Below are 23,109 nucleotides of genomic sequence, written 5' to 3'. Positions count from 1 at the left end.
CAGATTGGAAAGGCAATTGGGCCGCATCCGGCCCACAGGTCTTAGGTTGCCTACCCCTGATTTATTGCATGATTTATTTATCACATTTATATCTCACTTTTCCTTCAAAGAACTTAATGTAATGTACATGTTCCCATTTCATCCTCGCAACAACCTTCTTAAGCAGGAGAGAGGCTGAATGACTGTCTCAAGGTCACCCAGTGAGTTTCCATGCAGAGAGGGGATTTGATCCCTGATCATCCAGATCCTAGTCTGACACTCTTAACCAGTACACCACAATCGCTCCCTTGATGCAGTGCCCTGTCGTCTCATCGTTTGTAAGGCTCCATGTGCATGGATTATATAATAACCTGGCAAATAGAAGGGGAGGAAATGGAGGCAGTGAGAGATTTTACTTTCTTGGGCTCCATGATCATTGCAGATGGTGATAGCAGCTATGAAATTAAAAGGTGCCTGCTTCTTGGGAGAAAAGCAATGACAAACCTAGACAGCATCCTAAAAAGCAGAGACATCACCTTGCCAACAAAGGTCTGTATAGTTAAAGCTATGGTTTTCCCAGTAGTGATGTATGGAAGTGAGAGCTGGACCATAAAGAAGGCTGATCGCCGAAGAATGGATGCTTTTGAATTCTGGTGTTGGAGGAGACTCTTGAGAGTCCCATGGACTACAAGAAGATCAAACCTCTCTATTCTGAAGGAAATCAGCCCTGAGTGCTCACTGGAAGGACAGATCGTGAAGCTGAAGCTCCAATACTTTGTCCACCTCACAAGAAGAGAAGACACCCTGGAAAAGACCCTGATGTTGGGAAAGATGGAGGGCACAAGGAGAAGGGGACGACAGAGGATGAGATGGTTGGACAGTGTTCTCAAAGCCACAAACACGAGTCTGACCAAACTGCGGGAGGCAGTGGGAGACAGGAGTGCCTGGCGTGCTCTGGTCCATGGGGTCATGAAGAGTCAGACATGACTAAACGACTAAACAACAACAACTTATGAATTAGTCCTACTTGTGATTAATAATTAACATTGTTGCTTTTTATTGATATTGGATATGATTAACAATTAATACTGCTTTGTATTAATGCAAACAGCAATTGTAATAAAAAAGCAGCTATTAAATTTCATGTTAGTTCCTAATTTCTTGCAGGCGCTTTCATGCGCCCAGTTTGGGTTTCAGTGGGAGGGGCATGGCTATGGGCGTGGCATATGCTTGTCCCGCTCCTCCTAACCCTGCCCTTTCGCTCACTTCCTTCGCTTGGCAAGCGAGAGAGAGGAGGAGGGGTCACGTGCTGCTGCTCCCCTTTTCTCCCGGCTTCTCTTTCTCACTACGCATGGGTCTCTCGTGTATTTCTAGAATTAGGAAAATGTAGAGGTGACACACACCGCCAACTTCTGAATTACGAAGTGCATAATTTTCTATAGGTGTCAATGGCTCTCCTCTCCTCCCCGAACAAAGCTTGAGTTAAAAAGAGCACAACTGAAGCACATGTTCCATCCTTTAAAGCTGTGTTTCCCAACCTTGGGCCTCCAGCTGTTTTGGGACTACAACTCCCATCATCCCTAGCTAGCAAGACCAGTGGTCAGGGATGATGGGAATTGTAGTCCAAAAACAGCTGGAGGCCCAAGGTTGGGAAAAGAATCCTGGGTACTGAAGTGTATTAAGAGTTGCTGGAAATTGTAATTCTGTTACACACGTTTACTAGTCTTTAAGGCAGGGGATGGGAGGAACGCTATGCTGCAAGGATCCAGTTCCCACCATCAGTAACCACCAACCGTGTCACTTGGGGCTGATGGAGATCCGAGCATCATCATCCTCATTTATATCCAGGACTCGAGGCAGCTTACAAAACTTACAACACGCATGCCAAAAACCACAAAAAGCTGAAAACATACAAAAGAGAATAGTCAAAAAGTAATTGCATTGTAACAGAATTGAAACAATATTTTTTTAAAAAACTGAAAGATGTAAAAACAGCACAGAAGTAATAAAAACAGAGGTTGTGCTCGAACACAGCTCAAGCAAAGGCACTACGCTTACATGCAATACACTTTGCTGGGGATAGACAAGCCTCCAAAGCAGGGCTGGAAGAATGGCAGATGAAGATGATGGATTTCTCGGAGCTAGCCGACCTAACCGGAAGAGTCCGCGACCAGAAGGAGGAGGAGTATCAGGAAGAGTGGATTAAATTTAATGATTACTTAGTTAAATATGTTAAGTTAAATTAACTGAAAACAGCTTGCAGACACTTAATTGGCTTAAGATATTATCTATGTTAAGTGTCGAATTAATATGTTTAACTTCATAATGTGAAGATCTAAGGATGTTAATGTTTAAGTTAAATTTTATAAGAACTGTGATTTGGAAAACTGAAATATACTCAAGAGTCGCAAAGTGATTTCATGCTCTTTATTCAGCTCATAGTGGTGAGGAGGAATGAATGAAAGTCCCCTCAAAGTATCTGCTTTATATACATTATTTACACAATGGGCTGCACATGATTGGCTAATTCTGGAATTCTACTGTAAGCCAATCAGGTTGTGGATTCACTTATATCTGGAGCATGATTGGGTGGTTCCTGCCAACCAATCATACTGCTGCATTGTTCTAGGACCAATCAAACCGCTGCATTCTGAATCCTATTGTTCTAGGACCAATCAGACTGCTGCAATTTGGATCCTATTGTTCTAGGACCAATCAGACTGCTGCAGTTTGGATCCTATTCAACTCAGTACATAACAAAAACCGTTAAAAGGATATGCAATGAAATCCAACCAAGGGGAAGCGAGGAAGTCACGTAACAATGTTAATAAGTGTAATTTTCAATAAGGCTATGATTTATGTTTGTTATGTGTTTGTTTGTTTATAATGTGAAAACCAATAATTATTTTTTTTAAAAAAAAGCAGGGCTGGAGGAACGTGCCTGGCTTTCCAGCCGTTGCTGAACTGCAACTCCCAGCAACCCCAGCAGCCAGCAACGCCCAAAAGGTCGAGGAGGGCATGACGGGAGTTGTAGTCCCGCAACTCGCAAGGCAAACAACATTACCCTTCTTTCCAGGTGGGCGCGCGCCTCTTCCTCATTCCTATCTCTGCGGCTCCATTACGCCTCGCCCAACCCACCGCACGTCCGGCGACGCCAGCACGCGGCGCGTTCTTACGCCGCCTTCCCTCCCTCCCTCCCTCCCCCCATACGTGCCGTACGTGGCGTGCGTATGTGCGTATGCTGGGCGCGCGTCGATCGCGAGCGCAACGGCGACGGCGACGCATGCGCGCCGCCACTCGCCCGTTCGCTCGGAGCAGCTGGCTTCGTCCCTCAGTTCGGGGAAGTGGGGAGACGAGGAGCCGCCGCCGCCGCCGCCGCCAAGACGGACTTCTTGTGGGACAAGCGCACCGGGCTGGCGGCCAAGAGGGTGCGGGAAAGTGCGGGGGGGAGGGCTGTTCTGGACGGGTGGGGCGAGGGGAACTCGCCCTCCGCCCCTCCCCCCGTTGTGGGGGTGGGGGGCATCTATGGGGAAGGACGGGGGGGGGCTCATGAGGGGCAGACCAGGCCCAGGGGGTGCTGTGGGAGGGGGGGTGACCTCGGGCAGCTCTTCCCTCGGTTGCCTTTTATTATTATTATTATTACTATTAGTATTATTATTATTAATCACCTCTCATTAATTACCTTTCAGTTAATTACATCACAATAATGGGGGTCGTGAACAGTTATTATATTATTATGTACAGTTATTTCGTGAACAGTTATTACATCATTATTATTACTATTAGTATTATTATTATCAATCACCTCTCATTAATTACCTTTCAGTTAATTACATCACAATAATGGGGGTCGTGATCAGTTATTATATTATTATGTACAGTTAATTAGTGAACAGTTATTACATCATTATTATTACTATTAGGATTATTATTATTAGTCACCTCTCATTAATTACCCTTCAGTTAATTACATCACAGTAATGGGGGGTCGTGAACAGTCGCCCCCACAACCACACTTAGGCCTTGGGAACAACCAGGCAACCCCAGCAATGTGGGCCTCTGAGAGCCCTACTGACAGCCTTATTTATTTTCCTGTATAGGCCGCTCAATTGTAAACACAGGCACCCCCCTCGGAGTGGCTGGGGGAAAAGACTGGAAAGCAGCGAATAGCTCAGTTGGTAGAGCATTAGGCTCTTAATGCCAGGGTCGGATGGGCAGGAGGTTGGGGGGGGTCTAGATGACCCTCGTGGTCCCTTCCAACTCTGCAAGTCTGTTATTCCGTGAAATTGTCCTGCTGTTGTAGTTGTAGTGGGTGAGGAGGGGCAGCTCTTCACTTGGCGCTCTCTTTCTTTGCTCTTGTTGTCGTTTATCGCATTTGTATTCCACCTTTTCTTCCGAGGAACTGAAGGTGTTATTGCTGGCTTGTGCGCGCGCTCTCTCTCTCTCTCTCTCTCTCTTTTTCTCTCTTCCACCCACCATTAATCACCTTCCCCAGCACTACATCATCACCCATTGTTGTTGTAGGGGTGGTGATTAACAGCAACCACAACCACACTTAGGCATTGTTTACAGCACAGTCCTAATGCAGGCAACACCAGGATGTGTGGATTGTGTTGGGCTAAGAGCCCAACTTCGGGGGTATTATTTGTTTTATATAATTTATTATCTGCAGCTTGATTGTAAAAACCAAATAAACCTCAAAAGGGTTTACAAAAAGAGTAAAGCGGTGAAATTATCAGTAAAGAAACCTCAGCTATTTAAAACAAAAAACCAGAGCCAGATTAAAATGCATGTCAGCATTCTGCGTATCTGGATATGCTTGTCTAAGCAAGAAAATGTTTTTAGCAGGTGCTGAAAAAAAGTACAGCGAAGTTGTGTAGACCTCCTGTAATCGGGAGCTGTGTTAGGACCCACCCTCTTTTGACTGTTTTAAATACTGAATTTTAAACAGAAGAGCCTAAGAAAGGGCCTGTCTAGTCCAGCATCCTGTTCTTAACAGTGAGCAATCAGATTTTCAGGTTCCTGTGAGAAACCTGCAAATTATTTTAAATTGTTGTAACTCTGTCCTGGGACCTGCAGGTGAAAGACAGGCAATACCAATAATAAAAATAATATTTGAAACATTTGTATACCACTTAATTATTTGCATTTCTATGTGGTGCCTATAAATGACAATCCACCGAAAACAGGACAACAAGCAAATTTATCATAAAATCAGATGTTTTATTTATTAGTTGCTTGTTACTGAGGGTGGTTTTCATATACATTCAGAGAGAGAGAGAGGCCAACTTAAAATTTGTTGACTTCTGTGGGTTTACTCTAAGTAGAACTTGGTTTGATAAAATTCCATCACTCTAGGGGAGTGACAAGAGCAGCTCCTTTGGGGTGGCTTTTCATTGCAATAATAATGACAATGCCACTGTTATTTACATGTATATCCCACCATACCCCCAAGGAGCTCAAGGTGGCATACATGGGTCTCCCCCTCCCCATTTTTATCTTCACAAGAACACTTTGAGGTAGGTTAGGCTAAGAGACAGCAGCTGCTAGCCCAGGATCACTCACAGCTGAGCGGGGAATTGGACCCAGGTCTCCTAGAGATCTAGCTCATCACTTGAACTATTATGTGCCACACTGGCACATTAACATGGTTAACAGCAGTGCTTTTATTTTTTAGGGGGGAAAGGTTCCGGTACTCACCATGAGATAAAGGCATTTGAAAGCAGCCCTGAATCAGGAAGTTTTTTAATTGCTTGATGTTTTATTGTATTTTTATATTTTGCTGGAAGCTGCCCAGAGTGGCTGGGGAAACCCAGCCAGATTTGGGTGGGGGAATAAATAATAAAGTTATTAAAGTTATTATTAACATCATGCCCTTTATATACCCAACACCAGCATTGTAGGGTGACTACTGTAGCTTTTCAGTAGAGGAGGCTGACTTTCTTTTCATTAGCATGATTTTGTCATTGAATATGAAAAGTAATGACATTGTTGAGTAATGTGTCTGTAATAGATGCAGCACAATTGTGTGTGAAATGTGTTACACTGACAGCAGGGTAAGAGGCTGGCTCCTGCTAGCATTATTTATTAGTAGTATATCAGTAGTAGTAATAGTAGTAATGACTTAACAACAGTAGCATTGTTAATAGTGTATTTGCAGTATTTTCAACACCATAATTGTATCTGAGGTGGGTGACGAGAGTAGTTTTTCAGTTCAAGTGTTGTTGTTTTTTAATTTAATAATGATGCTTATATTATTCAACCCTGTAATTCATAATATACATAGCACCGCCACTGATAGTGGGTAGGAAGGACAGATTTTCAAGGGACAGGTTCTGTTTTTAAAATTAGTTTCATTAATATGAATGATAAATTAACAGCAGCTTTGTTAACAGTGTGTCGTCGTGTCCCCCCCCCCCCCATGGGTGGTCCAGAGGCTGACAAGAGAGCATTGCCTTTTCAGAGGTGGCCCCTGCTTGTGGAATGCTCTTCCCGGGAAGGTTCACCTGGCACCATCTTTATTTCTAGTTGCTAGGCAAAGACTCTCCTCTTCACCTGCACTTTTGGCCCTTAACTTGAAGGGTTTCAGGCATTTCTGTCCTCTTTGAGTGGGGCAGGATCTGTGAGCACTGGCAGAGGAAGAGGAGTGCAGGGGGAAGCTCCATGAAGCTCCGCCACTGTCTGTGAGACCCATCATTTCAAGATGTGGTTTTAAGGCTTTTACCCGATTTGTTTTAATGAAGGTCGCTTTAGATCACTTTTGTGAGGAAAGTGACTAACGAATATAAATAATATTATTTTTATAATATGTCATCATTTGTTGGCAAGGCACCTAATAAATGTGTTCTAGGTGCTGTAAAAAAAAAAGGTGTGGTGTGGATGTGGCCTAAGAAACTGATTTAGATACAGACTAAGAAATGGATGTAAATAAATTATTCTGGACACTATTTGTATATTGAATTATTCTTTATCCTACTGGGATTTTTTTTAAAGTCTGTAATGAATCCTGCTGCCTATGTGTGTCCTAGCTGTCTTATTCTGCTCCTTTTACAGTTCCTTGTTTTTTTAAAGTTTGCTTTGTAAATTATTAGTCTGAACTGAAAATGGAGCTGCATTTTTGTGTGTGTTCTTGTGCTTTGTCTCCAGCTCAGCTTTGAGTGTGTTTGTTGTTTGGTGCCGGTTTTCTTTTCTTTTCCTGCAGGGTTTCTAAAATGGTTTTCTTTGTGGTACTTTTATCTCTTTCGCATGCTGCTTTGAGTGTGTGGAAAGGTGGTGGGTTGCATGGATTTATGAATCTCAAGCTCTTCTCGGCATGCTTAAACTCTGGAATGTGCTCCCACCTGAGCAGGTACTGAGGGCCACCTACTTTGGATGGCTTCAAGTTTAAAAGAGAATTAGGCAAGGTCATGGAAGAGAAACTTGCACAGCTTCCTGTGTATCAATGAACACAAGGACCTCATGGCGTAGAGGTGGGCAGAAAGACTGGGGGGGGGGTGTATTTGTGATAGATTGGCAAGGATTTCTGATTCTCAGCTGTTTTAACAAGAGCAGTAACGAAAGCTCCCCTCCCACAATGGTGCATTCCGTGACATCTTTTATTTAGGTGCAATTCCCAGTGTGGCAGTTGGAATTTCCTCCCCAGGTTACAATTGCTGTGAATTCAAAGCAAAGGCGTGGGCAAGTGCATGCTCTGAGGCACTGGTCAGGAATGGAGGGAACTGTAGCCCTGCAAGATCTGGAAATATACAGGCTCCTCCATCCCTGGGGGATAGGAAGAGCTATTTTAAGAGCAATTTGGAAACTCTGTATGGTCTTTTAAATAGCTCTTGTAAATGGCTCTTGATTGGATGTAACAGCATAATGGCAGGGCTTTTTTAATTAATGAAAAGCTTGTATAGATTAGTTTGTGTCAAAACACTATTTTGTTGACTGCTGGGGAAAGCCCTTTGTTTTATTTTTTTTGCAATTCAAAACAGGCTCCTCCCCACCATTAACGTTTTAATTACTGCTCACCTGGTGGCCAGTTTAGGTAGCCCCATTTAACCCTTCTTTCTTTTCCTTGCAGATGCCTCATTCCAGAAGGTTCCGCTCTTCAGAACGCAGCAGCCGGGGCAGCTTCCACGAGCGTTACAGAAGCCGCAAGCACAAGAGGAGGCGGAGTCGCTCGCGGTCGAGCAGCAGCGAGCGGCGCCACCGCAGGGAAGACAGCTATCATGTCCGTTCCCGCAGGTGAGCATGTGAGCAGAAGGTACCAAGAGCCAGCGCTGGCTGTGGCACCTGGAATGGGACCCTAGGAAAGAGTGGCTCTGGGTGAATGACCCAACATTCCCCAGCCTGGTGCCCTCTAGATCAGCCCTCTAGATTCAAACGAAGTGGGTTGCAAAGCCTCTGCAAAGTCATTCGTAATTGTATTTGTATGCCGCTTTTATGCACCAAAATAATCATGCTCCAAGCGGCTTAAAACAAAGAAAACAGGAACATACGCATTTCAAAATCAAATGGTGCAAGAGCAATTTCATAAGAACACAATAAAACAATAGCAAATATAACAACATACAAATAGCAAAATTTCAGTACTGTTAACTTTAACAAGGTTACCTTAATAGCATCCTATAGTAAAAATAGCAAGGGAGCTTGAAAGTTTCACCTTGTTCCTAGAAACAAGCCTCCCGTTATGTTGTTGCAAGTTTTATAAGCAAACCCCAAATCATTATTGCTTGTACAGTGGTGCATTGGGTTAAGTACTTAATTCGTTCCAGAGGTCCGTACTTAACCTGAAACTGTTCTTAACCTGAAGCACCACTTTAGCTAATGGGGCCTCCTGCTGCTGCCACGCCGCCGGAGCACGATTTCTGTTCTCATCCTGAAGCAAAGTTCTTAACCTGAAGCAATATTTCTGGGTTAACTGAGTCTGTAACCTGAAGCGTATGTAACCCGAGGTACCACTGTAATCCTTTAAGTGGTCTTTTTTATTTCGTGGCAACCTACGATGCTGTGTTGCAAATTGTGGCAATAAATTGGTTGGTCACCATTCCAAGATGCTTTGGATTTGCAGGTCGCCATGCCAAAAAGATTGGGATCCACTGTTCTAGATGAGGTTAGACTCCAGCTCCCATCATCCCTGACCATTGGCTGTGCCTGCTGGGGCTGAAGGGAGTTGGAGTGTGGAAGGCATCAGTTCAGGGAAGGCTGAAGGTCCCTGAGGCTTCTGTCTATATGGTGTGTGTGTGTGTGTGTGTGTGTGTGTGTGTGTGTGTGTGTGTTTGCAATGCCCATTCTTCCATGCTTTTGAGATGTACACCTGGGGGGAAAGAAACATGGTAAGCTCCCTGATGAGGCCTATTTTGTTTGTTTGTGTATATGCATAGCTGTCAACTTTTCCCTTTTTTGTGAGGAATCTTATTCAGAATAAGGAAATTTCCCTTAAAAAAAGGAAAATGTTGACAGCTATGGTGTGTGTGTGTGTGTGTGTACGTGTACATATATATATATATATGGAATTCCAGAGGGGTAGTTGTGTATGATGCAGCGTACATAAAGGAAAGTACTTCTTCACACAGTGCACTGTTAAACTATGTAACTCGCTTCCACAGGGGCCGGACTGGCCACCAGCTTGGATGCTTTTAAAGGTGGATTAGAACAATTCCTGGAGGATGAGGCTATCAGTGGCTAATGGCACAATGGCTGTGCCCTACCTCTACTGTCAGAGGCAGCAGGCCCCTCGATACCAGGAACTGTGAACCACACATGGATGGAGTTGCTGCTTCCCTGAGGTCCTGCTTGCGGGCTTCCCATTGGGGCATCTGGTTGGCCACTGTGAGAAAAGGATGCCGGACTAGATAGGCTGTTGGCCTGATCCAGCAAGGCTCTTCTTGTGTTCTTGCATAAAGAGGGCCTTCTCTGACACTTTCATAAAAACTGTTTGGTGCACAGTGAGTGGCTGAGAAGAGTGAGAACAGTGGCTGAGAACAGATACGTCCACAGCGCAAAGGATGATTGCAAACCAGGGCTGGGGACAACTGTTAATTAAATGCGAGGGGTATCGCTTGTCACTGAGATGCAACAGCTTCGCACGCCGCAGCTCTTACATGTCACAGCGCTTGGGTCCAGGGGGGGCTGGGCAGGCAACAGAAGCAAGCAGGTCGGGGGGGGGGGCAAGCCTGGCCCAGGCGGCACTGTGAACCAGCCTTGCCCAACACCCTTTGCCTCTGCTCCTGGACGCTGGCTGAACTGTGCCATGTTTCTCCCCGCTCCCCTTCTCCCAGCTACGATGACCACTCCTCCGATCGGCGCGCCTACGACCGACGCTACTGCGACGGCTATCGGCGAGACGGGTACAGCCGCGAGCGGGGCGACGCCTACTACGAGCCTGACTACCACCACTCCTACGAGTACCAGCGTTCCCGGGACGGCAGCTACCGCAGTTGCAAAAGCAGCCGCCGGAAGCGACGGCGGAGACGCCGCCGCAGCCGCTCCTTCAGCCGCTCCTCATCGGTGAGTAGTTGTCGCGGCCTCCGAGCCTCCAGAGGCAGCCAGAGTTCTTCCGCGAGAAACACAACTGTGCAGTGGATGCTTTTGAGGCCCTGGTGTTAGTCCCGAGCCCCCTTCCGTTCCAGAAATGTCCACTCTGCTTGGAGGCCTGTCCTGCTCTGTTGAGAGTCCTAGACTGCTCCCGCCCTTGTCTTTTGGTAAGGATGGTTACTAGCTATAATGGCTATGCTCTGCCTCCACAGTTGAAGGCAGTATTGCTTCCGAATACCATTCACAAGAGGGAGAGCGCTGTTTTGCTCAGGCTCAGGGTGCTGGACTCGATGGACCATTAGCCTGATCTGGCAGGGCTCTGATTGTGCTCTTACGATGGACTGCAAATGCTGCTGCATTAGGGACGTAAGAAGAGTCCCTTCTCCCCAGTGGACAAGTTGGTCCTCCTTTGATGCCATCAATCGGAGCATGATGGTAATAGTCCTCTCCCTGGCTACTGTTCTCTAGGGGGCAGGCTGCCCCCATCTCAGAGGTAGCTCATAGCCATCATGACAACCAGCCATTGATGTCCTTTCCCCACCTCATGAATTGGCCTGCATCCCCTTTGAAGGTCACCTGAGGTGCTCTCAGAGTGCTCAGGCCAGCCAGTGTCGAGGGTGGACTAATGCGTCCCGATCTGAGAGTTTTCAGACTTCTCTAGACACACAGGCAAGGCCTGTGATTTTTTGCTAAAAAGAAGATTCACAGTTTGACTTCTTGTGACGACAGCCTCGCCACGGGGGTGCGTAAATGATTTCAACCTATCCCTTGCAGTGGGCCTCCTCAGCTTGTTTGCTCCCAGGTGGCTGTCTTCACCTCCACATGAAAGTAGGGAGTAGAGGCCTCTGACACCCTGCTGGCTCCATAGTCTAAATTTCAGGACCATGGTCCATCTAGCTCAGTATTCCCTACACTGACTGGCAGAGGCTCTCCTGGATTTCAGACAGGGGGTCTCTCCCTGTCCTACCTGAAGATGCAGCATCAGCAAAGCAGATGCTGTGGCCCTGAGCAATATGTCTTTCTCCCCACCCTGTTGTAAGCCCAACAGGGATGCCAGACTGGCAACCTGTGAGAGTATGAAATAGAAAACCAACTTGTATTCCATCTATCTAGCCCAGTCTTTACATAGCCTGACCGGCAGTATCTCTCTAAAGTTTATTTGGGGCAGAGGACCTTTCCCAGCTTTACAAGGAGATGCCAGCAACTGAGCAGGGGACCTTTTTCGCTTGCAAAGGATGTAGTCCGTTGAATTCTCTGCATATGAAGCTACTGAATACTGAGTGAAACAGCTGGTTCATTTTGCCCAAGACCAGCTCGCTTGATAGAGTTTGAAGAGGTTTTTAAAGTGAGCAAGCTCTGTGTTATAGGAAGAAATATACTCCCAGAACAGTGGGTGCCTGCCAGCTTTTTAACAATTCTCATGGGGAATCTGTGGCTTTCCTGATAGCTGGACTACAGCATGACCAGTGATTATGGGAGCTGTTGCCCAGCAACTTCTGGAGGTCGATAGGTTTTCTGTCGCTTCCCAGGACAGGCATGGGCTTTATTGTGTGTCCCCAACTTCTGATAGCTGACACACATACCTTTCCCCGAACTAACAAATGAGGATGTTAAAAATTGAGGACACAATTCCTTCTTGCACTTAAAAACATGTTGCCTTTGAGGTTCTGTAAGAGTATGAACCAACAACTCCTTTGTTTTCTGTCGTGTGTCTGCTTGTCCTGGTCATACCTCTCGACTGGAAGGCCAGAGCAGTGACTTAGTCCAGAGATGCAGCAGGCAGCTTCGTACAAGAGCTCTTGCCTCTATGTTTCGGAAGGAATTGAAATCACCCCATCACACACTGTGCAAACATGCTGCAAAATTATCTTCTCCCCTGAAAGCAGAGGCTGTTCAGAAGGAGGCATGGCCAGAGCGCCAAATGGTGCAGAGAAACAACAGTCAGGCTCTTCCACTCATGAGTCCTCTGGACTTTTGGGATCCTTGAACCAGGAAATGTTCTGGTACAAGGCGTAGGTACATAACTGACCCAGCTTTTTTGGTTAGTGGATAGAGCTCAGCCAAAGTTCCACCTTACGGGGAGCTGTGTGCTTCAACCTAATTTCTCTCCTCGTGGTAACTGGGGGAAATGCGCCCTGAGGTTATAGCTTCTAGGAACATGGGGGATCTTCCTTAGACCAGTTCAGGCTTTTTGCCCATCTAGCCCAGTAGATTCTGACTGTCAGTGCTTCTCCTTGACCTCAGACAGAGAAAGGTCTTGCCCATCACCAGCTGCCTGGAGTTGCCAGGGACTTAACCCTGGGCCTTCAGTCTACAGAGCATGTGCTCAGCCATCAAAGTCCAGTTCCTTCCCTTCTCTGCATGTTGGGGGTAAGCAAGTCTAGGAGGCTGGAAAAGGATGAAGTTGACCATGGAGGATTTCCACCCCTTGCCACTGATCGTCTGGTGGGGTCTGCTTCAAGCAAGCCCCAACCCTTTCCTGTGGCTGCTGAGCTTCTGGCTGGTGAACCACTGTCTGTGTGCTCTTCCAGCTTGTAGACCCTATCATGCGAGGACCCAACTTTTCTCTCTGCCCTGTCCTTTTTTACTGCCTTGGGTGGGTCTGTTTTGTGGAAGACTTTCTCCATATATATATATTTATATATTTTACTACTACTTCTTTGATTATACATTTTATTTTTATTTTTTTAAAAGAGAGATTTCCTAAGCTAGTGTGTGTGTTATCTTGACTTTTTTTTCCCTTGCAATATCCCTTATCGTTTATATATATATGCGCCTCTGCGCCGTATGAATTGGCCTGGGAATCGTCCCTCCTTCCTTCCTCAAATCTGCCAACGGGCCTACCTACCATTTCCATGGGCGACGCTTGGCTGGCTGGCTTGCCCCTGCGCTGGTTTGAAAACGCCCCGAATTGGCCGGGTGAATGAATGAATGAAAACACGAAAACCCTCCCCTCCTCCGCCTGTGCCTGCGTTTTTGGGGACCCCCCCTCAGCGGAGTCAGCAAAGCGGCCGGAGAGCCAAGAGCGTGGAAGACGACGACGAAGGCCACCTCGTCTATCGCATCGGCGACTGGCTTCAAGAAAGATGTACAGCCAAATCGTAACATAATCTAGTCTCTAGTTAAGCTCCCGTTGCAGTCGCGCAGTTGCTCTCTTAGCTTCCCCTTCCCGCCCTGTATCTTTTTTATTTTTCTTCGCAGTATTAATTGTTGTTGTTGTTATTTTTTTTAAGGGGAAAAAAAAAGCCCAGCCCTTCTTCTGTTTCCTTTTCTTTAAAGAGTCTCCCTTCCCAACTCCATTCTCTGTTATCTTTTCATATTGTTACCCAAAGTGTCAGGGATTGAATTAGTTTGCAGGGGCCTCCCTGTCTTGGCTCTCTGAGCTGGCAAAGGCAGCCTTTGTGATGGTGTGTTATGCGCTGTGACCAGACACTGCTTGTTCTCTTACATTCTCTTTCTCTCTTTCTCTGTCTCTCTCTCCTTTCTCAGACGAGATTATTAGCACCCTCGGAGAGGGCACTTTTGGCCGGGTGGTACAGTGTGTGGATCACCGCAGGTGAGTGAGCCGGTGGCAGAAGGAAGCAGCGTTTGGGATTCTTGTCTGAGCGGCAGCTGTGCTGGCCACTTGCAGCAAACATAGCAAATGTGTTCTGCTTAAAGGCTTAGGGGGCTGAATCGTGCATTGTGGGCTGGAACTGCTTTTGTGTGAGGAACAGCAAAAGCACCTGGGCATCCTCCAGCTTAGAAAAAAGGAGTGACTCAGGAGTTGTGGGGAAGGGCCCTAGCTCACTGCTAGAGCAGCTGCTTTACATGCCGGAGGTCCCAGCCTCAATCCCCTGGTAGGGCTGGGGAAAAGGCTCCTGTCTGAAATCCAGGAAAGTCAGCATAGCCTGTACTGAACTAGAGGGACTCAATGGTCTGACTCAGTAGAAGGCAGATTCCTAGAGTGTCTCTAGGATACAGCAGTAGCTCAGTTGGCCACAGGTCAGTTGTAGAGCATCCGATTTGTGTACAGGAAGTCCCAGGTTCAATGTGAAGCATCTCCAGGTAGGGCTGGAAATGTTCCCTCCTTGAAACCCCAGAGAGCCTGTGCCGGTCAGTGTAGACAGTACTGAGCTAGGTGTTCTAATGGTTTGACTAGTACAGGGGTCAGTCATAACCACTTCTGGAGGGCTCCACAGGTTCTCTATAGTCAGAAGTTGAGATGATCAATAGCATTTCAAACATCTCTCCCCGCCTTCTTCCACCCAAATACGTTGATTCTGAGATACTTCTCCTGCATTCCTCCCAAGGGGCAATACACGGGTGGCTCTAAAAATAATCAAGAATGTGGAAAAGTACAAAGAGGCAGCTCGGCTGGAGATCAACGTGCTGGAGAAAATTAACGAGAAGGATCCGGAGAACAAGAAGTGAGTAGCTCTAACACATCTGGAAATAGGTGTGTGCAGACTCTGCAAAATCTCTTGTCAAGGAGAAGAACTCCGGCCCAGCCTTTTCCCCCCTGGTTTGCCTTCCTAGACCAGGTCCAGGAACTCCTGGCTTTCTCCTACAATGCCACCTAGTGGAGATTACTTATATTTCTGTAAAGGAACTCAAGGGCAGTGTAGAAATGTCTTTACTAGTGGTAGCTGGTGGCCATTGGGTTAGGCAGGTTAGACTGAGAGAAGTAGCAGCCAGCCTATGGCCCACCTAGTAAGCAGAGTTGTTGCAACAGCCAAGGGGGGACCTGAGCATCACTGTTCTCCAAGCATAATTCAAAGTGTTGGTGCTGACCTTTAAAGCCCTAAACAGCCTTGGTCCAGTATACCTGAAGGAGCGTCTCCACCCCCATCGTCCAGCCTGGACACTGAGGTCCAGCGCTGAAGGCCTTCTGGCGGTTCCCTCATTGCGAGAAGCAAAGTTACAGGGAACCAGGCAGAGGGCCTTCTCGGTGGTGGCACCCGCCCTGTGGAACGCCCTCCCACCAGATGTCAAAGAGGAAAAACAACTACCAGACTTTTAGAAGACATCTGAAGGCAGCCCCCTTTAGGGAAGCTTTTAATGTTTAACAGACTACTGTATTTTAATATTCTGTTGGAAGCCGCCCAGAGTGGCTGGGGAAACCCAGCCAGATGGTGGGGTATAAATAATAAATTATTATTATTATTATTATTATTATTATTATTATTATTATTATTTATTATATTCTCAGCAGAGGCAATGGAGAGGCCTTGCCGTCCCTTCTTTCTCCTGCTTTAACCTGTTAAAACGGCTGCAGCTAGTTGAGGGGGGAGGGTTTTTGAAAAGAATAATCTTTGTTGGATTACCATATATAATAGCAATTATATAACATGACATCCCCCCACCCCCATAACCGGTATTAGGTTGCACATTAACATGAACAATTCTTATAAATATCTACAAATTATCTAAATGTCTGGCATGTAACGTTCTGGAGACAGCACAAAAATTGTGCTATCTGTCTCAGTCATTCCCAAGGAAGAAATATAGTTCAAGCCGTCCTCTTCAGGATAGCAATACATGCAAAGATGCTTTGTGGAGAGTATTATCTTCCAAGACCAGTGTCATTCGTATATGGAGTAAATGGCCACCATATTGCAAATCCCCCTCCCCAGTTTTATAACTTCTGAGTTATTTTCTCAGGAGTGGCCAATTACCAGACATTTTTGTACCCCGAGTCGTGGGATAGTCCTTGTCTGAGGCCCTCAAGGTTTCACCCAAAGCTAGCCGAGTGGCCAGTAAAAGGATAGGCAATAAATATTTGCGAGTCCCATCACTCTCCTCCTCCTGTAGCCTGATAAAACAACTGCAGGGAGGAGTCTTCAACTGCCTGTGCCTTTCTCTGTCCTCCAGCCTGTGCGTGCAGATGTACGATTGGTTTGACTATCACGGTCACATGTGCATTTCCTTCGAGCTGCTGGGACTCAGCACCTTTGACTTCCTGAAGGACAACAATTACCTGCCTTACCCCCTCCACCAGATAAGGCACATGGCCTATCAAGTGTGCCTGGCTGTCAAATGTGAGTGCCAAGAGCAGACACGATCTGGGGTGGGAGGGCAAGTGGGGACAAGAGGCTGCAGGAAGATGCAGGCCTGCTGGATCTGGACGGTTTAATGCATTTATTTATTTAGACCATTTCCGTTAAAAAAAAAAAGGCTGCAGCTCTTGAGTTGCAGCTTTTTGTAGTTTAGAGGAAAGCTGAACAAGAGGTGACATGAAGTTTGTAAAACAATGCATGGCCTGGAGAAAGTACACAAGAGCCCAGCAGGATCAGGCCAGTGGTCCATCTAGTCCAGCACCCTGTTCTCACAGTGGCCACCAGATGCCTAGAAAGCAGGACCCAAGCAGAAAAATGCAGTTCCCTCTTGTGTTTTTCAGCAGCTGGTATTCAGCATTATTACTACAAACATGCCTCACAGGGGAGTTGCAGCGACAGACCCAGAACATGCAGTCTTCCCTTTTCCTGGATTCGAGAACCTGGAACAGGTTCTTACATTTTGCATACCCGGAAGGTAGAGCCACCTGTACAAAGTCGAGAGGTTTTTGCGTCTTCGCAGACACCCCTGCCCCACTCTGTCCCCCATCCTGGCAGGCCAGAGGGGTGGTTGCAGTTCAAGGACACGTTCCAGCCACACAAATGCACTTCAGGAGGAGACAGAGCAGGGTGTAGTCCGAGGAGCCTCTCAGAGACTCAGTGGAGAGGTACCAGAGGCCACATTTGGTCTTCAGTTCCTCACTCACCTCTGCCACAGATCTCTGGAAGGCTGAGCTTGCTTTGCACGAAAAATGTCCACGCACAAACTTTGAAATCTCCAGTTAAAATAATCCCAGGCAGAAAAGCCAGACGACACCTCTGTGTGCCCTTCGATGAGACATTACTCTCCATCAGTCTCTGTAGAAAGCAACTTGGTTTTGTTCAGCTGCAGCCAGGAGGGAAGTGTCCCCTAAAAGTGGATGTGTTAAACCTGGAAAGATGAAAATGTTGTCTTTAAAGGGTTTCCAAGGAGAGGGCTTCGATGGGAGGGGAGCTGACCTGTGGCCTGGTTCACGTGGAGAACTTTTAGAGCCGTGCAGGATGAATGAGTACAGCTTTTCCTTTGCGAGTTTTAACATCCTGCCTTGTACCCACCTCTCGTGTCAGAATCTGACCTGGTTACATTTCCTCCCTCCCTCTCCAGTTTTACATGAAAACAAGCTCACGCATACGGATCTCAAGCCCGAAAACATCCTCTTTGTCAACTCTGATTATGAGATGACCTACAACCTGGAAAAGGTGAGTCTGTGCGTTGGATAAATCTGTATCGTACTGCAACAAACAGGCCAGAGCAGGGGTGGCCAAAACTCCCCTTGCACTTTGCAATCTGCACAGCATTGGCTCCAGGGAGGAAAGAGTGATGAGCAGGGCTGATTGGCAGGATATAGGAAGCTGCTAGGCACCGATTCAAGACCTTTGGGCCATCTAGCTCAGTATTGTCTACACTGACTGGCAGCACCTCTGCAGGGTTTCAGGAAGGGAGTCTCTACCCACCCTACCTGGAGGTGCCAGAGAATGAACCAGGAATCATCTGCATGTAGAGCTGCGTCCTTTCCCCATCCTTGCCTGGGAAATCAGTCAAGGTGTGGGGAACCTTTTTCAGCCTGAGGGCCACATTCCCTCTTGGGCAATCTTCCAGGGGCCAGAGGCAAAAGTGTGCAGAGCAACAAACGCCAAGTTACCCCAATGTACAGTAGGCTAGTTTCAGCGTTTCCCAAACTTGAGTTTCCAGCTGTTTCTGGATAATAATAATAATAATTTATAATTTATACCCCGCCCATCTGGCTGGGTTTCCCCAGCCACTCTGGGCGGCTTCCAACAAAGTATTAAAATACAGTAGTCTGTTAAACATTACAAGCTTCCCTAGAAAGGACTACAATTCCAATCATCCATGACCATTGGTCCTGCTAGCTGGGGATGATGGGAGTTGTAGTCCAAAAACAGCTGGAGACCCAAGTTTGGGAAACACTGCTACCCACATTCAAACCTCCCTTCTTGATCTTCCAAGCAAGAGGCATTATGGGAGTGCCAGGGCATATTCCAGCCAAGCAAAAAATGCTCAGAAGCCAGGGTGGGAGGTGAAGCAAGAGCTGCTGAGGGATGTGGCCTGGGGAAGAGGGGTGTAGCCAGATATAGTGTCCTTGGGGGGGGCTGCACATAGCCCCAGAGCCTGACCCCCCCTCCATCCTGCATTAACTGCCCCTTCCCCTTCTTTTCTTCCCCTGTCTCCCCCTCCCCACAAGAAGCGAGACGAGCGGAGCGTCAAGAACACGGCCGTCCGGGTGGTCGATTTCGGCAGCGCCACCTTCGACCACGAGCACCACAGCACCATCGTTTCCACGCGGCACTACCGGGCCCCGGAAGTCATCCTGGGTCAGTGTCTTGGCGCTCACTCGATTTGGGGGTTGCTAGTGAGTTTGTGCAGGTGGGCAGGGCAGGAAGATCCGCACATGACTGGGCTGGTGAGGAGAGGTGGGGCAGCGGCGGGGCTGGGCAACCTGCTGAAATTCTTTCTCTGTATGACAGAGCTCGGTTGGACCCAGCCCTGTGACGTCTGGAGCATCGGCTGCATCATCTTCGAGTACTACATGGGCTTCACTTTGTTCCAGGTGAGCATCCCACAAGGTCTGTAGCACAAATTGCCTGTAGTGTCAGTTCTCAAAACTCCGTCCCCAGCACAAAGGCCTCACTACAACACTGGCAACCAACTGTCAGGGGCTGGACTGGAATGGTGGGAGCCACTGCTGCCGCTCACCTCTCTCTGCAGCTTCCTGGGAAGAGGAGGACAGTGTAGATTTAGAACAGTTGTTTGCCAAAAGGCATAGTTCAGGGGGGGAAAGCTGGGATATATTGGGGGAGCAGCAGGAAGGAGATGCATCGGGGGAGAGACATTTAACAGACCCAGTGTCTCTTGAAAGCATTCCTGATCCTCCCTCTCCCAAAACCAGACAGGCTCTGTGAGTAGCAGAGCAGAAATCTCAGAGACAGAAAGCACTGACCAGCCGGCGCAGGGGTGATGTATATTAGGAGGGACTGAAGGGGTGGGACTTTACTTGGAGCAACACCATTATTGTAAAGACAGTGTTCCTTTGTGTCTCTCTCTGTGAATACTGAATAAATTACGTGGTAAGATTTCATTTATAGTCATAATTCTTGTTATGTTCGGTTCAGGTTACGTCTTTTCAGGTTGTGTCCCGTGGCAACCCGGAAGTACCGGAAACGGTTACTTCTGGGTTTCGCCGCTCGTGCATGTGCGCAAAATGACATCATGCGCAGAAGCAGCGAATCGCAACCCGTGCGTGTGCAGATGCAGGTTGCGTTCCTTTCAGGTTGCGAATGGGGATCCAGAACGGATCCTGTTTGCAACCAGAGGTACCACTGTATCTGCCTTTTGACTGCCACCGGAGGAGTGATCGTAATTTCCTGAAACCTTGATAGAGCTTTGACACCAACTTCAAAACGAAATGTTATTTTGGCATATTGCCCCCCCAAACCATTTTCAACCCCAAGCTGTTTTTCTTTCAGACCCATGATAACAGAGAGCATCTGGCAATGATGGAGCGAATCCTGGGTCCCCTTCCATCGAGGATGACCAGGAAGACCAGGTGGGGCCTTTTTGGTCCTCATGTGTGAGATGGGATGGGAAAATCTGAAACGCTTCCTTTGGGGTTGTTGGGTGGGTGGCTGCTCCCTAACCCCTCCACTCACCTGGCATTTTGTAATCTGGCCCTCACCTGGCCGTTCCTCGTTCACTGCAGGAAGCAGAAATACTTCTACCACGGCCGCCTGGACTGGGACGAGAACACCTCTGCTGGGCGCTATGTTCGAGAGAACTGCAAGCCGCTGAGAGTAAGGCTGCTTTGTGATGGGAGAGGGAGATCTGGAGGGATGTCACAGGGTCTGGGAGAAGGGTTGGGCAAGGCGGGTTGGCTGGCACCAGTGGAAACTCTGGGTAGGAGCAAAGAGCAGTTTTCACCTACGAAGTGGTCATATATAACGAGACATAAGGAGAGCCTGCAGGATCAGGCCAGTGGCCTATCTAGTCCAGCATCCAGTGGCTGGCCCGGTGCCCCAATGTGGACTCCTCAAGCAGGTCCTGAACACAAGAGCAACTCCCCTCTGGCCATGGAATAGCCAATTGGTAGCCTCCCCCTCCCCAAATTTGCCCAATCCTCTTTTAAAGCCATCCAATCTGTTGGCCGTCACTGCCCCCTGCGGGAGCAAGTTGCATAGCTCAGCTGTGCGCTGCATGAAGAAGTCCCGTGTTTTATCTGTCCTGAATCTTCCAACGTTCGTATTCCTTGGATGCCCCCAAGTTTTAGTGTTTCTGAGTGACGAGGGGAGCCTTTTCCCTCTCCACTTCCTCCAGGCCATAAATCTCTCTCATGCCACCTGTTACTCGCTAATAATAATAATAATAATAATAATAATAATAATAATAATAATAATAATAAATAATTTATTTGTACCCCGTCCATCTGGCTGGGTTTCCCCAGCCACTCTAGGCGGCTTCCACAGAAACCAAAAATACACTAAAATATCACACATATTACTCTATAAACCAATGTTAAAAGATATATAAGCTAGGTGCCAAATGGCTTCTTAAACCCAGGGTTACAAGTCTCCAAAACGGAATGTCTCAGTTGCCATTTGGGCGCCAGGCGGCTCAAAGGTCACGTTTTTCAGTACAACTTCTTGGTTCCTGAAATTGGTTCTGATTGTGCAGATAAAGTATAATGGATAGAATTCTGCAGGATGGGGTCTTGGTGTGTGAAAACAATCCAGATCCAAGGATCCCCTGGCATTTATCTCCAGATGGTGGAGATGTCAGGCGCCAACCACATGCCCAGGCATCTTCACTTGGTTGCATGTGGTCGATAGCCAGGTGCAAAATGTGCCTGGCAAATTTCGAACGCTGCTCTAAACCTAAGAATCGCCTTTCCTCATGAAGGGGGTTGCTGCATCCCCTTGATCATTCCACTTGCCCTTTGGGGAACTTTTCCCGGCTCTAAGTAAAGGTAAAGGGACCCCTGACCATTAGGTCCAGTCGTGGCCGACTCTGGGGTTGCGGCGCTCATCTCGCTTTATAGGCCGAGGGAGCCGGCGTACAGCTTCCGGGTCATGTGGCCAGCATGACTAAGCCGCTTCTGGCAAACCGGAGCAGCGCACAGAAATGCCATTTACCTTCCCACCGGAGCGGTACCTATTTATTTCCTTGCACTTTGACGTGCTTTTGAACTGCTAGGTTGGCAAGAGCAGGGACCGAGCAACGGGAGCTCACCCCGTCGCAGGGATTCAAACCGCCAACCTTCTGATTGGCAAGTCCTAGGCTCTGTGGTTTAACCCACAGCACCACCCGCATCCCAGCTCTACAATACAGTGGTACCTCGGGCTAAGTACTTAATTCGTTCCGGAGGTCCGTACTTAACCTGAAACTCTTCTTAACCTGAAGCACCACTTTAGCTAATGGGGCCTCCTGCTGCTGCCACGCCGCCGGAGCCCAATTTCTGTTCTCATCCTGAAGCAAAGTTCTTAACCTGAAGCACTATTTCTGGGTTAGCAGAGTCCGTAACCTGAAGCGTATGTAAGCTGAAGCGTATGTAACCCAAGGTACCACTGTATCCCTTTTGTGGTGAGGCTACCAGAACGGCACACAGCATCCCCCTAGGTTTGCCTCCAGCAGCCGGTCTTTCCTTGCGTTCTGACAGCCGCCTTCTCCCCACAGAGGTACCTGGCATCCGAGGCCGAAGAACACCACCAGCTCTTCGACCTCATCGAGGGCATGCTGGAATACGAGCCGGCCAAGCGGCTGACGCTGGCCGAGGCCCTGAAGCACCCCTTCTTCGACTCCCTAAAGCTGCAGCCTGGCCCCAAAGCCTGGGACTCCAGCCGTGACATCAGCCGGTGACCAGCGTAGCTCCTCCTCCCTGACTCATCCCCGCCCCCCTCGATACCTTCCCGCACATTCGGCCCCTGTGGAGGCTCGTGCAGGTTACGCTCATGCATTTTGGTGCTTTAAAAATAATAACAACAGGGACGACGATAATACAGACTGCGTCCTGATTCACCACAGGCTCCCCTTTTTGTTATCATGTAAAGCTTGTTAATATGTGAGATAGTGTGTGTATATATATAAATATAAATATCTATAAATATCTATATATATAAACATGCAGGAAATCTTGTGGCATTTCCCACCTGCCCCCATTCCTGTAAATAATGTGACTCTCCCTCTGAATCGGTGCCCTCTTCTCCTCTCCTGCTCCTGCTGTACATAATTCCAGCCCCCTCTCTCCCCTCTGCAGCGTGTTCTCAACGTCCCCATGTAAGTTATAAGGCTGGTGGGATCCCCTTTGGGGAATTATTTTTGGATACTAAACCATAGCCCATTCCAATGCCAGGATTTTATATGGATTTTGTACAGTCTTTGTGGGAAAATGAAATAAAATATGACATGAATTAATGCTATCAGGGCTGCTGTTTGGGATTCTGGTTGTAGCTGTCTCCTTCCTTCTCTATTTCTTTTGCCCACCTCAATCCTGACAGTGGTTAATAGGATTCCAGTGGGAAGTGG

The 23,109-nt window shown here is 47.6% G+C and overlaps 1 protein-coding gene across 5 annotated transcripts; it reads left to right on the top strand.

Annotated features, from left to right (window-relative positions):
- Positions 1-2,951: 2,951 nt before the first annotated feature.
- Positions 2,952-23,003, top strand: CLK2 (CDC like kinase 2). 5 transcript variants are annotated; one of them, XM_083715852.1, is made up of 13 exons: positions 2,952-3,055; positions 8,045-8,208; positions 10,245-10,473; positions 13,495-13,588; positions 13,990-14,056; positions 14,793-14,909; positions 16,354-16,520; positions 17,680-17,774; positions 18,779-18,908; positions 19,062-19,144; positions 20,061-20,140; positions 20,294-20,384; positions 22,261-23,003. In XM_083715852.1, exons 2-13 carry the CDS (start codon positions 8,045-8,047, stop codon positions 22,441-22,443), a joined length of 1,500 nt encoding a protein of 499 aa, XP_083571978.1. In that variant the 5' UTR covers positions 2,952-3,055; the 3' UTR covers positions 22,444-23,003. The 5 variants fall into 5 exon arrangements, with proteins under 5 accessions (XP_083571978.1, XP_083571980.1, XP_083571979.1 ...); XM_083715854.1 differs by lacking the exon at positions 2,952-3,055 and adding an exon at positions 3,243-3,407; XM_083715853.1 differs by lacking the exon at positions 2,952-3,055 and adding an exon at positions 3,253-3,407 and having other exon boundaries at positions 18,782-18,908.
- Positions 23,004-23,109: the final 106 nt, after the last annotated feature.

Source organism: Podarcis gaigeae (assembly GCF_964106915.1).
Source record: "Podarcis gaigeae genome assembly, chromosome: 16".
Lineage (NCBI taxonomy): Eukaryota > Metazoa > Chordata > Lepidosauria > Squamata > Lacertidae > Podarcis > Podarcis gaigeae.
The sequence above is the reverse complement of the archived record's forward strand: the minus strand, read 5'-3'. Positions and strand labels throughout refer to the sequence as shown.

Excerpts from the sequence above, each read along its gene's own strand:
- CLK2 (XM_083715852.1), top strand. The coding sequence starts at position 8,045 with ATGCCTCATTCCAGAAGGTTCCGCTCTTCAGAACGCAGCAGCCGGGGC. Across the intron at positions 13,589-13,989 it reads CGACTGGCTTCAAGAAAGAT|ACGAGATTATTAGCACCCTC; the intron begins GTACAGCCAAAT and ends CTCCTTTCTCAG. Across the intron at positions 20,385-22,260 it reads AGAACTGCAAGCCGCTGAGA|AGGTACCTGGCATCCGAGGC; the intron begins GTAAGGCTGCTT and ends TTCTCCCCACAG.